This window comes from Lutjanus erythropterus, chromosome 15 (genome assembly GCF_056507025.1).
Source record: "Lutjanus erythropterus isolate fLutEry1 chromosome 15, fLutEry1.hap2, whole genome shotgun sequence".
In the NCBI taxonomy this organism is placed as follows: Eukaryota; Metazoa; Chordata; class Actinopteri; order Lutjaniformes; family Lutjanidae; genus Lutjanus; species Lutjanus erythropterus.
The window spans coordinates 18,735,467-18,751,205 of record NC_139331.1 but is presented as its reverse complement, the minus strand read 5'-3'; the positions used below and the strand labels follow the sequence as shown (position 1 = coordinate 18,751,205).

At 39.5% G+C, this 15,739-nt stretch overlaps 1 protein-coding gene across 1 annotated transcript; it reads right to left on the bottom strand.

Moving 5' to 3' along the window:
• Nucleotides 1-577: 577 nt before the first annotated feature.
• Nucleotides 578-15,512, bottom strand: LOC146314304 (scavenger receptor cysteine-rich type 1 protein M130-like). The gene is made up of 17 exons (XM_084737222.1): nt 15,354-15,512; nt 14,169-14,246; nt 13,788-13,814; nt 13,336-13,647; nt 10,128-10,421; nt 9,713-10,027; nt 8,452-8,742; nt 6,152-6,466; nt 5,681-5,980; nt 4,570-4,878; nt 3,376-3,690; nt 2,894-3,202; nt 2,492-2,785; nt 2,059-2,394; nt 1,849-1,953; nt 870-954; nt 578-738 (listed from the first exon to the last, which is right to left on the bottom strand). Exons 2-17 carry the CDS (start codon nt 14,218-14,220, stop codon nt 588-590), a joined length of 3,810 nt encoding a protein of 1,269 aa, XP_084593348.1. The 5' UTR covers nt 14,221-14,246; nt 15,354-15,512; the 3' UTR covers nt 578-587.
• Nucleotides 15,513-15,739: the final 227 nt, after the last annotated feature.

Here is a 15,739-nt window from a genome sequence, read left to right as displayed (position 1 = left end):
GGATGAAAAAAAAACTCTACCAAATAAAAATCTGGATGTGTAAGAAATACAAATTTATTGATGAGCACTCACATACACACAAAAAAGCAAATTATGATGCAATAATGTAAGACAATGTAATCAGTATCAGTACCTACAGGTCAGTTAAATCCCTAAAAGAATAAGTATGTATTAAATCAATGTAATATTAACATAATGTTATTCAAAATCACATTTTCAATTTCTGCAAAGTTTATTTTCTAAATCTATTTCTAAATATAATTTTCTAAATCAAATAACACAGCATCTGTTTGAGGAAATGCAAAGTTGGTAGATTTCTGAATAACTTGTTTACCTAAAAAGAGGTGTAAAAACACACATAAAACAGGTCCTTAATGTACCTGTGGTCCTTAAAAAGTAACTGAACAACAACCGAAAACCTTGTTTTTTCCAGGATGTCTTGGTACACCATGACATCACTGATGGGTGTGGTTACAAGTGTGACAGACTTCAAACTTTCAGACAGAAAGAGCAGCACTTGTCTGTTTTTCAGCCCATTGTTATGTTGCTCTTTAGTGAAATCGCATGACAGGTTAGTCATTTTCTTATCACGAGAGAACGAGGGGCTCAAGCTCATAAGTCAGTTTCCCAGCCAGGTTTTCAGGGACCCTCTCAACGGCGTTATCAGAATCGACATCAGCCTTCTTCTCTTCCACGCCATGACTGTTTTCACGCTCATTCACTTGGGTATTGCCATCTCTGCTGGAGATAAGGACAGAGACAACTGCAATCACGAGGATGTCTTCCAAGTTATTAGTATTTATTTATTTCAATACGAAAATATGTGTATCTTGGCAAACAACATGAGCCACATTCTCTTTTTTTATTACCTTCCATCGTATACTGCATTGCTCCTTTCGTCTGTATCTTGTTTTATTGCTCCTCCAAACGCCTTACTAAACTGAACCATGATACCTGAAAAGAGAGCATAAAATCATCATGACAACAGCAGCCATTGTTTTAAAAAAAAAAAGGTCTTGTGCTAAATGGAATACAGGTGAAATCTAAAAACAGGTTTTAAAGCTGCACTCATTATTTTTTTGGCCACATGGTGACAGCAAAACAAGCTGTAAACACATTACTGACATACCATCACTTTCTAAAGTTGTTACAGCGAACATTTGCCTACTGCCATATCCAGCAAACAAAGTGCAGCATTAGCATTAATTTGGTTTTTCCAGTGTAAGTTCTCACTTTAGATATGTTGAAAATCAAAAATACATATTTTCCCTCCTATCTGTAGTGATATTTATCCATCTACATAGTTTTGGTGTGAGTTGCTGAATTTTGGAGATATCGGCCATAGAGATGTCTGTCTTCTCTCCAATATAATGGGACAAAAGGACAGTCAGCTCATGATACTCAAAGTGCCAAAAATGCGTTTGAAAAATTCAACACCAGTGTTTCTTTTCAGAAATTATGACCTGACTCAAGATAATCTGCAGACCTTTGTGTGAGCAGTTTCATGTAGGAACTACTTTCTTTCTAGCAGAAGAAAGAAAAAAGTAGTTCCGGTAGATTCTATTGTTGACAGAAAATAGCTAACTTAAGATGTGACTGTAAATGTAGCTTTGACACGAGTACCTTATATGGTACTTTGACCAAAATACCAAGTTTCCTCAACTGTTAGTGAAACATAGAGCAAAAAGGGAGGCCTTAGGAAAGATCAGTTAAAGTGGGTTTGCTTTTTGTTCAGCATTAGCCAGCAGGTGGTGATTGAACATAGACAATTAATTAATGGCATGATTTAAAATAAGAGAGGCACTGTAATTTTTTTAAACATTAAAAGTGTAAATGTCTGCCACTTACCAGCCCCCCTGCCTTGCCTTCGCCAGACAAAATAACCTATACCCAGCAGGAGTAGCACTACCACTAGCCCACCCACAACTGCTAAGGCAACTGAGGAAGATGAGGCTGAGGGATTAAAAAAGAATCACAATGTACAGTTAGCAAAAGAGAAAACTAGCCATAATTATTGTAGAAAGGCAAATAAAGTCTCATGGGTACTTTAGGTCTCACCAATTACAGTGACTTGAAGTGTCTTCGAAGGAACGGAACAGAAAGACAAAGTGGAGATGTTCACTCCGTAGACACAGGTGTACTCTCCCTGCTGTCCATAATCTATTTCAGAGAATTCAAAGGATGCCAGGTAGAAGATAGAGTGGCCAAACGCGGTCTTCGCTTCAGTAGAAGTTTTGTTCGACTTTGCTAGATAGAAGAAACCTCCAGGATATCTGGAATGAATAGAGCAAGTGACAGAGAAGCTGCTGCCTTGGGTGACGGATACTTCGTCAGGGCTGTAGATCACCATCGCATGAGGAGATGTCAGAGAGATGCTGGGCGTCTCCAATTTCACTGTAAAACATAGAACGATTTTCATTATTTAAAAACAAATTTGCAAATTGCAAAACAAATATGATCAATTCGACAAACAAAGCACAAAATTATTAACCTGTAACAGAGAGGTCAGCAATATTTCCTTGAGGATAATAAATAATTTGATTGGGCAGTTTCTTGTGATATTCACAAAAGTATGACCCCATTTGGCTGAAGTCCACTGCAGGGAAGATAAAGGTTGCAGCTTCGTGTTCAGAGTATTTTTCCATTTTAAATGATCCTTGGTTCTTTTTCAGAACAAATGTCCCACCCAATTGTTCTGACACTACAGTGCAGGTGATTTCAACTCTGTCACCCCAGCTTACGTCTGGAGAAGGACTCAAAGTGATCTGGGGCTTTGCTAGAGCACCTGAAACAGAAAATAAATTTTAGTAAGTTTGTTTTGTCAGTGCAGTTTCATCTAATACAAGGTGGGAGATAATGACTTCATTCAGTTTCACAATGAGCCAGCTCTTACCTAAACAGATGACACCAGCGTCTTCACCGTGCCCGCAATTGTTTTCTCCAAAACCATTATGTGTACAATGTGTGATAGCAGGCTCTTGGCCTGTACACTCCACATTATCCAGCCATATTGGGCCGCTGCCTCTACCAAAGTGGGCACTCGTAGGAGCAGAAACTGCATGACCACAGCCAAGCTGTCTGCATACCACATCAGCATTGGCCATTTCCCATTCATCATCGCATACAGTTCCCCACTGGCCTTTATAGAGGATCTCCACTCTTCCAGAGCACTGACCTGAGCCGCTAACCAACCGAAGCTGTGCTGCATATGAAGACAGAAATGACGTGAGTCCAAATGCAAAGGACAGTCCTTGAGACATGCATTTACATACAGTTCTAAAAGTGTAAAAAGTATAAAGTATTCCTTTGCACAGGCATTACACGGTATTATAATACTTGACCAACTACATGTATGCATTTTTTGAGAGGCTTTACCTGCACAGAGAGTACCAGCATCATGGTCATGCCCACATGTCGAGCTTTGGAAACCATTGCCTGAGCATTTCTGAAGAGACGTCACATTGTCGAAGCATGCATCGCTAGCCTCCACCACTGATCCGCTGCCTTGGCCAAAATGAGCACCTCCTGGAGCGTTCATTGCATGTCCGCATTCAAGCTGCTCACACACCACCTGAGCTTTACCCATGGTCCAGTGTGTGTCACATACCGTTCGCCACTCCTCACCATGACGGACCTCTACTCTGCCAGTGCACTCATCTTTACCATTTACCAACCGGGCCTCCAAACTTCCTGTGAAGTCAAGTGAATCATAATGATTACATGGTACGTGGCAGATAAATAATAATCAAAGAAAAACACTTGCAAGGTCAGATTTGGAAAACAACACCTTTAGCAATAAGGACATAAGAGCATGTGAAGTGCTGATAAAATGTCTGCAGAACTGTAGAATTGACCCTTCCCAAGTCCCAACCGTTTTTGCTCCAATAACGGCTTAGCAAGCTTAGTATCTGGTGGAACCTCGATCATCTTTCTCTGTTTCTGTTTCCTGTATATTTATGTTATATCGTAGGGTCATCTATGTTGAAAAGAAAACCAAATTTTGAACATAATTAAAAGACATTGCTGGTCAACCTGTAAAAGGGGATATAGTCACATCTTAAGTTAGCTAATGTTACCAAAATGGTAACCTAGTTAACTAGCTAGGTGATGATTGATGTAGGTTAGCTAGCTAGTTAGTTAGTGTTTTGCTAACTGTAGGTATCAGATATAATGAGCTAAAACTAGCTAAAGAATTATGTAGATTAGCTAGCTAGCCAACAATTAACCTAGATTTGCTAATGTTTTGCAAACATTAGCTAAATTAAGATGTTACTAAATATATGATGCTTTTCCAGGTACCCCATCAACATCTTTTAACCATCTTCCGAATTTTGGTTTTTGTTCAACATAGACAAGCCTAGCACATAGCATAGCTATCCAAGTAAGTAAAGTAAGTGGACTTGTGAGTGGAGTTTTTCTAGACATGAGAATTAAAGAGGAAAATTGTATGAACTAAGTTTTGTAAAACTAAGGGGGAAAAAGCTTAATAATACAAAAAATAGGCATAATACAACTGAACAACAACAAATAAGACTATTGTCTTTTGAAACGTTTTGTATATTTTCTTACCAGTGCAGATTACACCAGCAATTGAGGTGGTGTTGCAAGTTCTGTCTCTATATGGTCTTTGTGAGCACTGAGACAGCGCTGTCTCCAGTCCATTGCATTCAATTTGATCAATCCAGACCTGTCCCGAGCCATGGCCGTAGTCAGGGATGGTGGTAATCTTATGAGCCCTCCCACAGTTCAGCTGCCTGCACACCACATTTGCATCATTCATATCCCAGGATTCACCACACACATTTCTCCACTGGCCCTTGTTATAGAACTCCACTCGTCCAGCACAACGGCTGGGCCCATCAGACAACTTCACATTCCCTGGAAATGACAGTTATTGTGTGAATGTACAGTACATGCAGTCCAACTTTGTGTTTGCTTGTATTTGTTTACTTTTTGGTCAGAATTGTATGGAACCCCATTTCCACCATCTCTTTAGTTATTACAATTAGAAATTTTTTCAAAATAATGAGTTAGTATCTCAAAAAACTCAACATAGTCCCTTAGTATACAGGTCACTATGATGAGATACTAAAACATTGTTTTGAAGTAATAAAACATTATTTTGAGAGAGTATCTCCCTATAATGACTTACATGATCTTTTATTTTTAATCATATTTGTGGAAATGGGCTTCTTTAAAATTCTAATTACCTAACGATGGCTACAGACTATGATATTTAAGCAAACTTATAAGTTTATTGCAAACCACACAGTGTGACATGGATCCATTAAATTTGGCTACGACATCTAGTTTGATATATGTAGACTTTACGATGATCACACCTACTGAATTGCAGGCTATTAATAGGCAGGTTAATAGGCATATATCAGGCAGGTTAATATCCAAGAAATCATCATCAGCATGTATAAACAACATAGCTGAGCAAGAATGGATCCCTTGCAATAGTGGTATTCGTGTTCATGGAAAAAATCCAAAGACAAGTGGGAGGAGAATGTGGAAAATTTTCTATCTTAATTTCTATCTTAAGTTATCCTAAAAGTGTTTGAACCTCTCTCATGGGGCATCGGAGGACCCAATAAAACCAAAACTGCACTGCATATACCTGGCTTAATGCAATAGGTGAGGGGAATTTAAATCAGAATTCAACTTCGAGTCTTACCTGAACATTCGATGGCTGCCTCTGTGACCCCAGGGCGGCTGCCCATGGTATATTCTCTCAGTGTGCAAGTTGTGAGGGAGTTCTCTCCACCGTTACAAACAGCCGTATATCCTCTCACTGCTCCACTCTCACCAAATGATCCCGAGACCTTGGCAGGATCTCCACAATTCATCTCTCTGCACACCACTTTAGCCTCATTCATTCCCCAGTTAAAATTATAGGCTGGTGACCAGTGGCCAGCATAGTAGAACTCCACCCTGCCCGAGCACTGGTCGGTCCCATTAATCAGTCTAATGTTAGCTGGAACGCAAAGGACAAAGAATCAGTAGTTAGTCAGTTGGTGTCTGGAGAATATCCAGTTAATTCAAGTAGTGAATGTGATATAACATTTTCATATTTGACAATGAAAAGAATATTCATCAGAATTATGAGTGACAGATAAATGAAAACATAAAAACAATGAGATAATACCTGAGCACACCACGCTGGCATCTTCGCCATGGCCACAGTTGTTTTCTCCCAGGCTGGGATGTCGGCAGTGCAAAAGGGACGTCTCATTGCCGACACAGTTGACATCATCCAACCAGATGTCTCCCTGGCCTTGACCAAAGAAGGCACTAGATTTGGCGGCCTGAGCCGTTCCACAGTCCATGACTCTGCACACTACCTGAGCATCTCTGATGTCCCACTCGTCATCACAGATGGTTCCCCACTGGCCGTCGTGCAGAATCTCCACTCGACCAGAGCAGCGGTCGGTGCCATTGACAAGCCTGAGCGGTGGTACACCTGAGGATAGGTCCACTCAAGTTAAAGTTACTCACCACTTTGAGTCAAATCATGAAATATCAGGGTTAAAATGGACTGTCATCTGTACTCAATATAGTTAATTAATTGTCTATAGTGTGAGAACAAACATCTCTACCTCTAACTAACTCTGTTAACTTGGCCTCGAGTGTAAAGTTGAGTGAACAATTGAACAGTGAAACCAAATACAGCAACTTATGCTATATGTTTTCAGTAATACTTTTGTGTAGGTATTACACACACAGAATAAATAAATTTATTTTCTTAATTTTTTTTTTTGCTACACAAGTGACAGATCAAATGATATGTCTTGTGATATTCTATATTCTTCTTATTGTGAACAAATCCCACCATCAAAACCAACAATGATACAGATGTATGATATTATTTCTATGTGCCATAGGCCTTCATTGTTGTTTATCAAAAAACACACCAGTGAGACCTCAATGGGTGACATATTCTGTCATTATGAAGAACGTGGTCCCTGAAGTTTATTTCCTACTGCTGCAAATATAAAGATTTAAGTCTTTGGTAGAAAGTCAGAGTTCTTATTTTAAGACAAATGGTTCTTGGTTCTGGTGATGTTCTGTCAATATACAATGTGCAAGACCTTGTATATTCCATTTTTACTGGATACAGTGTTAATACAATATCCTTTGTCCTATAGCATTTGTTCACAGCCCCTCTGGGGCCATCTAGTGGTTGTCTTCATTATTGTACTTGTTGGTCTTGGTTGTGCTGTGTTCAAACGGTTGACTGTTGTTTACTTAATGTCTTTGACCGCCCTCAAAAATTAGATGGTTCATCTCAACCAACCAGAACAACAATGTGAGCATCCACACTGATGAACGACGTTTTGTTAACAGTAGTGTCAAGCACCAGGCGGGTATTCCATCAACGTGGATAAAGGAAAAGCCTGGCTTACTTGTCTGGCTAATTTAAGTGAGAGATCAGCTCCATGACTGTGGCTTAAAGAAATCCCTGCTCAATAACAAGACTAACTCATACCACTGAACCAGCCTGCTCTGTAGCAGGCTAACTGTCGAGATTAATTTAGTGGCGCGTCGGAGAATTCCAGCCAAGACTGTTTGGAAGTATTTTTGAGGTAAAATGGTGTTTTTGTATGCATAATTTGCAGCTTAATTTTGCCTTATAAGTCCATTTGATAAGTTGTAGGCCACGCTCTATAAATTTGTGTGGATTTTGATTGGCTGTCAGTGTACTATTGTTCAACAAATCGCTCTGTTAGTGATTTTAGAGGGGACACCCCTGTAGCTCAGTTGGTGGAGCATGTGCACCATGTGTTGGGGCTGTCAGTGCTCAGCAGCAGCCGCCCATTAAACTCCCACCTGTAGCCCATTTGCCATGTGTCATCCCCTCTCTCTACCACCCTTCCTCTCATATCCTTAGCTATTCTTATCCTAATACAGGCATAAATGCTCAAAAAAATTATCTTAAAAAAAAAACAGTGATTCCAGCGATATTGTTTGATAGAAATGACATGAGGTCTTAATAATGCCCAAATCTCTAACAAGCGAACGGTCAGAAGTGTTCTATACAGGCGCTTCTACTGTTGGTCACCCTCCCTGAATTGGCGCGTTGAATTGTGGGCTAATATTTTGTTGGCAATGGCCAAAACCTGATGTTTTACAGTATACCATGCATGCTGCACACAGGTTGCAATGATAGTAGCAGTAAAAGTAGGAGAAGACCAACATAAACAAAATGGGTGTACAGTATTGAGTGACTAAATTTACAGTTTAATATAAAAGATACAGTTAATTATCATTACCAATGAACGCAGCACTGACCCCTTTCAAAATAAAGGTCTGATAATGATTCAAAGGTAAGCAAAATGCTAATGATTGTCTTTGCCAGATTTTTAATCTTAGTATTTCCATGGAGGCCAGTCAGTGGGCCACAACCTAGGTCTGTTCTAGATGATATTCCTACTTTTTGTGCCTTACCTGCGCATGAAAGTGAAACACCTTCACATGTCCCTGTGATTTCTTGAAGTGTGCAATGGGAGATGGAGCTCACATTGCCAGAGCATCTAGTTGTAATCCCTCTCAGTCCGCTTTCACCAAAGTTGAAGACTTCCTGGGTTTTTTTTGGAGCTCCACAACTGAGTTCACGACACACCACTAAACCTTCTGCGTGGCCCCAGTTACTATTACAAACTTTCCCCCATCTACCGTCGTGATAGACCTCCACTCTGCCAGAGCAGCGGTCAGTCCCATTTGACAATTTGACTGCATCTGGAAAAGAAGCAGTTAAAAAGACATGTTATATTTAAAATGTTCAAAATGTTATTTTATAATGGATGATAGGGCAATATATAATAATATAATAATAATAAGGGAATAAGGAGAACAGATTCTACTGCTTCTGTATCTGTGGCATCACGAACAACCACAAATAAGAGGAAATGGAGTAAACAAAATTACAAAGTTCATGAAGATTTTCTAACTTGGTCTAAGTTTAGTAATGATACTTCCACTATGATAGAATTTTGAAAGTAATGTTTAAGAAAATTCCTCTGTAAATGCGCATGGGAAAACAAATCCACATTTTCCACACATGGCTATGCATGCATCAACATTGCAAGCAAATGCACAATGTATTCCACAAATCATGCACGACATGTGTGGAGGTCTCACAAATGTTCATGACTGTCAAAACAACATGAAAATGTTATGTTTACTTGACACACTCATCCCTTGCAAGATGGACACATTGACATATATCATGCTTTTATACTTTGCTTCATTTTTGTAAAGTAGGAGGAGGCGGAGCCACATCATCCATCTTCATTTATGTCAGTGGATGCACATACAAGTTTTATAATCAGTCAACAAATTATGAATTTCTGTCCATTTTAAAAACTTTTAAAACATGTTTTTAAAGTTGAAATAGCCTAACTACTTCAGAACCCATTAACAATACGTACATTTTGCACAATGAACTAAAAAGATATAGAGTCAATGTTTTTCCATTTAATATCTTAAGCTCACTGAGCATGTTTTCTCAGCTGAAGTGAATTGGTTTTACAAAGCTCAAATAATAATAATTTGAACAAATTATTTAATTTAATAATAATTTAAACAAATTATTCATCCATCCATACAGTTGTTACTATCCAAGTGTTCTGTGCATGTGCCTGATTTCATTCAAGTACTTCAGCAAATGTGACCTATTTGAGTAACAAATAGAATAGCATGTGTTTACCTGAGCATACAACACCAGCATCTTCATTGTGGTCACAGTCATGTTCTCCAAAACCTCTGTGCGGGCAGTCAGCGAGGGATTTTTCATGACCAGTACACTCAACGTCATCCAACCAAACGCTACCTGTACCTCTGCCGTAGAAGGCCTTGTACTTGACCGAGAGAGCAGTCCCACAGTTCATCTCCCGGCATGCGACAGTTGCTTCCTGCATGCCCCACCTGTCATCACAAATTGTTCCCCACTGTCCATCATGGTAGACTTCCACACGACCATTGCACCGGTTAGTCCCATTCATCAGCCGGATTGGTTTACTGTCTGTCAGTTGAAAGAGAAAAAAGTCAGTCATACAAAACAGCATGTAAGGGTCACCTCATAATTACTCATGCAGTCTTTTTTTAACGCATGGATGACTTACTTGTACAGACAATTGTAGCATCAACGCAGCTTTCTTTGAAGTCATGAAGGCTGCACTGAGAGATAGAGGTCTCATTTCCAATACAGGTGGTTTTGACTCCAGACAAGTTATTTGCTTGGCCAAAATTGAACTCTTCAGTCTGAGCGACAGGAGTGCCACAGTTCATCTCTCGGCATACCACCTCAGCTGATGCCCTGTCCCAGTCACTGCTGCATACTCGCTTCCAGTGGCCATCATTGTAGATCTCCACTCTGCCGTTACACCGGTTGCTTCCATTCATCACCCTCAAATGTTCTGCAAATGATGTCGGCAGACATTTTAATAATGTCAGTAAATACGCAGTAAGTGCATGTGTGCAAGAACTCCACGGGCAAATATCGCTCAAAGTCAGAGACTTTTATTTCAAATTCACGTGGAGAAACCAGATTATCAAGTGACACCACATATGTTTGGCTAAGTTTGGGGGAAATGAGCATAATACCACGAAGGTTAGGTTTTATCCAAGTCAACGTTACTGTCCAGGGGCAGACACAGGTTTTCTGAGGGGCAGGGGCAAAAAAAATAAAAAGAGCACCAGCTGTGTGTCGTTGGGCACCAACACACAGAAAGTCATGACATATTTATGGTTAAACAGGTCTAAATGCTTTTTCTAGCATGTAGTGAAGTCTTTATGAAACTGCTTTTTCCCATTTTAAGGACACTCATTATGTTGCATTCAATCAAACATTTCTAGCCTCCTACTAGAAAAAGAAAAATGGAACAGCACTTTAAGTTGGAGTTCCTACTTGAGAACTTGGTGCAAATTCATCCACCCCAACTTCATGAACAGTGTTGGGCAGTAATGCATTACTCAGTAATATTATTACTTTGCCCAGTAATGTAAGGGATTACACTTTCCAAAACAGTAATTATATTACAGTTCCTAATCTAAGTATCTCTGAGTTACTTAGGCAATGTTTTGATGATATGTACATGTGGCAGGTCAGGGCAGGTCACTTCAGCTGCCAGCCAAAAAGCTAAAGAAGGAGGATGAGAGAAAGGGAGAGAAGCAGACTTTCCTCAGGTGAAAGTATTGTCATTGTTTTGAATTTCTTTGTCTCCTCGAGAGAGAATAAATGGTCTATGGGTGTTAATATTTCACTGGATCAACAGTTCAACTTTGCAACAATGTACAAAAGCACTATAGTAATATAGTGTGTAATTAATGAAATAATTTTCATGCCAAATAATAACTAAAATAATATTATTACTTTTTAAACGAGTAATAAGTAAAAAGTAACTTATTATACTTTCTGAGTAACTTTTCTAACACTGTTCATGAAGAAGCAGTTGTCTGAAGTCATACAACAACGGCAGCACCCATGGAAGCCTAAAATATAGCATACTTTCATACTGTACAACCTGTTTTGCCATAAAATAAAATGTGTAATGGCGTCGTTCTTCCTCCTCTGTGTTGTTTATGCAAGGAGGATGCACTGCTGAGGGTTGAATTTTGTGCACACTTGCCAGTGAAGCTAATTGACGTGCCATGATCAGTTTTGTTTATTTTTGGTGTCATACACCTGGAACGCTCTGAGGTCAAAAGCTGGAAATTTCAAGTGGGAAATTCTGACCTTCGACAGTGTCTGGAACACGGCATTGCAACACGTTTTATCTATCATAGGGACATCCAGGAGGGCACTTTTTGCTTTATCACACACATCCTGAGTGCACCATTAAGTGTACAGTCAGACAGTTTACCATTCTGATTTTTTTTATCTGTCCCCCAACTTTATGGACGGGCAAAACTACTTTTTTAATACCACTCTATCAACACCTCTGTCACAGCAAAGCATAAGCAGTTGTGTTACTTTGTTCAGAATCAAGTTGTAGATTGAAATAATGACCTGACATGAGGCAGTGGTAAGAGCACTGAGTAACGATTTTTTGCCAAACATACCGACATGATCAAAGTTAGGTCGGCTGCTGAATGTTTATCTCCCATATCTACCTTCTGACCTTTGCACTTCACATTTAAAGTAGCAGCAGATCATGTGTTGGCCGTGCCAGTGTGCTTCTGCTGCAACAACAAGGCCGACACAGATAGCAATCATCTTAAAGTGGACAACAACCTGAACACACAACAAAATCTCTTGTTTTTTTAATGCAAGTCAGACAAGTGCTGCGTTAGCTCCTTTTCAGCCGCTGTGTTTCCCAATTTCTCCTGACAGTTCCACTTTTCTGGTTTTGATCTAATTTGAGGAACGTACTTGCAATGCTGAGTTTTGTGAACTTGATTTTATGAAGCAACTGTATCATTTCAGGTTAAAGCTGCTTTGTGTGAGATTTCTGGGGATTTATTGGCAAAATATTGCAGAAATTAAATAAAATATTCATACACATGTATTTCTTAGTGTAAATCCCCTGAAAATAAGAATTGCATTTTCATTTGGCTTAGAATGAGCAGTTTATATATACAGAGGGCACAGGTCCACAGAGGCCACCATGTTACACTGCCATGTTTCTACAGTAGCCTAGGACAGACAAACCAAACACTGGCTATAGATACAGCCCATTACATTTTTCATGGCCAGGCCACACGTCCCACACTGGCTGTGTGTACCTTTGCATCACAGCTACCTTGCTGAACTGCTGCAGCTCATGTGCCTGTGGTTCCCACACAGACATCACTGCTTCTGCAGCAGTGCTACTGCCGGCCCTACGCTGAGTTTGCAGAAGAAAAAGTAGCATGATTTTTTACCCCCTTGTTCAAAGGAGGGGGGGGTTGGGAGAGAGAAAAAGTGTTGCTTGCACATCCAGTGTGGCTCAGGCATTACTCTTGTTAGAGTTACAGGAGAAGACTGCTTTCATATTTACCAGATTAACTACAGGCTACAGCTACACACAGCAGATAAGCTAAAGAGTGGAGATGGCGAAAACAGCTTGCTTAGCTCTGTGCAAAAGTGATAAAATCCACCAACCAACACCTCTAAAGCTGGCTAATTTGTTTGTGTCAGTTTACCTTTTTACATTTCCCCTCTTTCCAGTCTTTATGCCAAGATAAAGTATGTAGCTGTAGACTTATTTAATGGACAGATGAGCATATTTCCCAAAATGTCAGACTGTTCTTTAATATAGGTAGGCCTCCAAAGTGTGCTATTGGATCAAGAGTCTTAAGTGGGTCAATAAAGCAAATATAATTGAGATCTGTGAATAAACTTAGTGTTACCTGAACAGATGACCCCAGCATCTTCACCATGGCCACAGTTATTCTCCCCGAATTGTCTGTGGTTGCAGTTGAGGATGGAGGACTCTGAACCAGTACACTGCACATCATCCAACCAGATCTCGTCCTTCCCCTCTCCAAAAAATGCACCTTTTTTGGCCTCGAGGACTGTCCCACAGTCTAACTCTCGACACACCACCTCGGCGTTGGTAACGCTCCAGTGGTCATCACACACTGTTCCCCAACTGTCCCTGTGGTAGACCTCCACTCTACCAGCACAGCGTGATTGCCCAACCAGACGAATTTTCTCACATTCTGGGAATAGAAAAATGAATAGACAGTGACTTTATGTTGAGTTACCATAAACACAATAACAAAAAAGGGTATTTTTGCAGATTGGGGTGTTGAAATTGAAATATCTAAATAATACGCTTGTGAAACATATAGCTACTGACCTGTAAGCAGGGATAGACTCAGTAGACCTATAGCAGAAACAGTAAAATGTTGTAATTAAACAATATTAACAACAATGTAGTCCAAGAAATACATTGCAGTCAGAGCTGTAATTTGTCACGTCTATTACAAAGCAGGATGAGCCCATTGAGATGTAATATACAATTTTCATGAATGTCAAAAAATACACAACCCATTACATCAACTTTGTCAAATAAAAAACAGAAAAAATGAAAAACAAAAACATAGCAATGATATATTCACCTCTCTATCTTCCTCTTGGTTTTGATTTTATGCACCTGAACTATTTGACTTTTCTGCTCTCATGTTTTTATTTAAGAAGTCAAGGAAAACAGATAAAAAGGAAGCTGTTAAAAACTCACCTATTGACAAATAGCAAACAAAATGTAGTTTTTCAGCAGAAATGAAGATCATATTCTGTCTTCAAGGTTGGTCAAATGCTGTCAAAGTACAATGACAGAAATATTGTTAGTCTTCATTTAAAAAGGGTGCTATCTTTCTCTGCTGTCTCTCAGTAGCTGAGCGACAAAAGCTTATTGATTTTTGGAATTTCTGGGAAATATCCTGTTTTTCCCAAAATCTTCAAAGGCGATGAAGTCACCCTCTTACCTTTTGAATCCAACAAGTCAGAGCAGCTATTAAAATGAGCTTACAAGTCAAAATAAAAAGCTAATCTCATCTGAAACATCCAATAGACAGAAGCCCCATGTACAGATCCAGTAATTGTACTGGTAACTGGACTTGGACTGCAACCTGGATGCATGTTGACATTTTGATCAATCATTAAAGGCGGGAGGATGAGAGGAGATTTCATTTAGTTTTACACAACATCTGCATTAGTATTTGAAAAAGACATTATGTCCAACAGGAAAACATACCCACATGTGAGGCTGGAAAGCAGCTGTACATAATAGAAACACTGATTTGAAAACAGAGAAACGATCAGCAGCAGAGAAATAACACGTAAACAGATCAAGAGGAGAGTTGTTGTGAACAAAAGTCAAGAGGTGAACTAACTTGCACACTGACTGCCAGTGCAACCGTCTTTCCCCTCCCACCCCATTCACAGCTGTCCTTTTATGTTGAATTTGTACAAGGTACCCCCAAAACCATCCCTGTAACTCGAATAAAGACGTGCAAGCCAAAAAAAATGTGTTGTTTATTTGCTGTAGCTCTGCAACATTGTAAGATCTTTAAGACAGCCTCCACAGAACATGGGACTTGGCACAAATATAAATCTAAGTAACTTAATAAATTGTGTTAAAGCAACTACAAGGAGATTTTAACAGATTATGAATCAGTCTCAGTTTATTACCAATGCCTCTATGTGACCAATGTAAGTTAACAAGACTGTCAGTGAGACTATTTCTACATAGTTATTTGCAATGCCTGTCCCCAGGATTATCCTCAAAATGAGAGGAAACCAGCCTCTGTTTACATTTTCACAAGCAATGTTGCAGTGCAGACTCTAACCTTTAACAAGTTTTTTTTTCTTTTTTCTTTTTTTCCCCCCCAAAATCTCATTGCATTTTACAAATTTGTCTTACCTTACAATATGGGTTGATGTAGTTTTCCACAAATCAGAATTATTATGGTCTGATGACCTCAGTCGCCTGAGATGTGTTCCCTCACAAACGTTTGATGTGACAGAACGAGTTCTCGTATTGCATCTTATTGTCAACATGACTCACTGGGACTGGGAATGGCAAACACTTCCCCTTGTGAAAGTCTGAGCAACAGTCCTTTTTTTACATTTATGCAGTTCCTGTTCCTGCACCCCAAAACATCACCCCTTTTACCAAAACATGTCACAGAAGCAACCAGAATTCTTTTATATCACCACATCACTGTCCCCGTTTTCTGAAACGTGTTTTTCACCTCAGTTAATCTTGCTAACATCTTGTTCTTTTGCTATTTATCCCTGAGAACATAC

What these genes read in the sequence shown, in the direction of transcription:
- LOC146314304 (XM_084737222.1), bottom strand. Translation starts at nt 14,220, where the DNA reads ATGATCTTCATTTCTGCTGAAAAACTACATTTTGTTTGCTATTTGTCA. An exon ending in TGCTACAATTGTCTGTACAA is followed by an intron (nt 10,028 to 10,127) that starts GTAAGTCATCCA and finishes TTCAACTGACAG; the next exon opens with ACAGTAAACCAATCCGGCTG. An exon ending in AATGCAGTATACGATGGAAG is followed by an intron (nt 739 to 869) that starts GTAATAAAAAAA and finishes TATCTCCAGCAG; the next exon opens with AGATGGCAATACCCAAGTGA.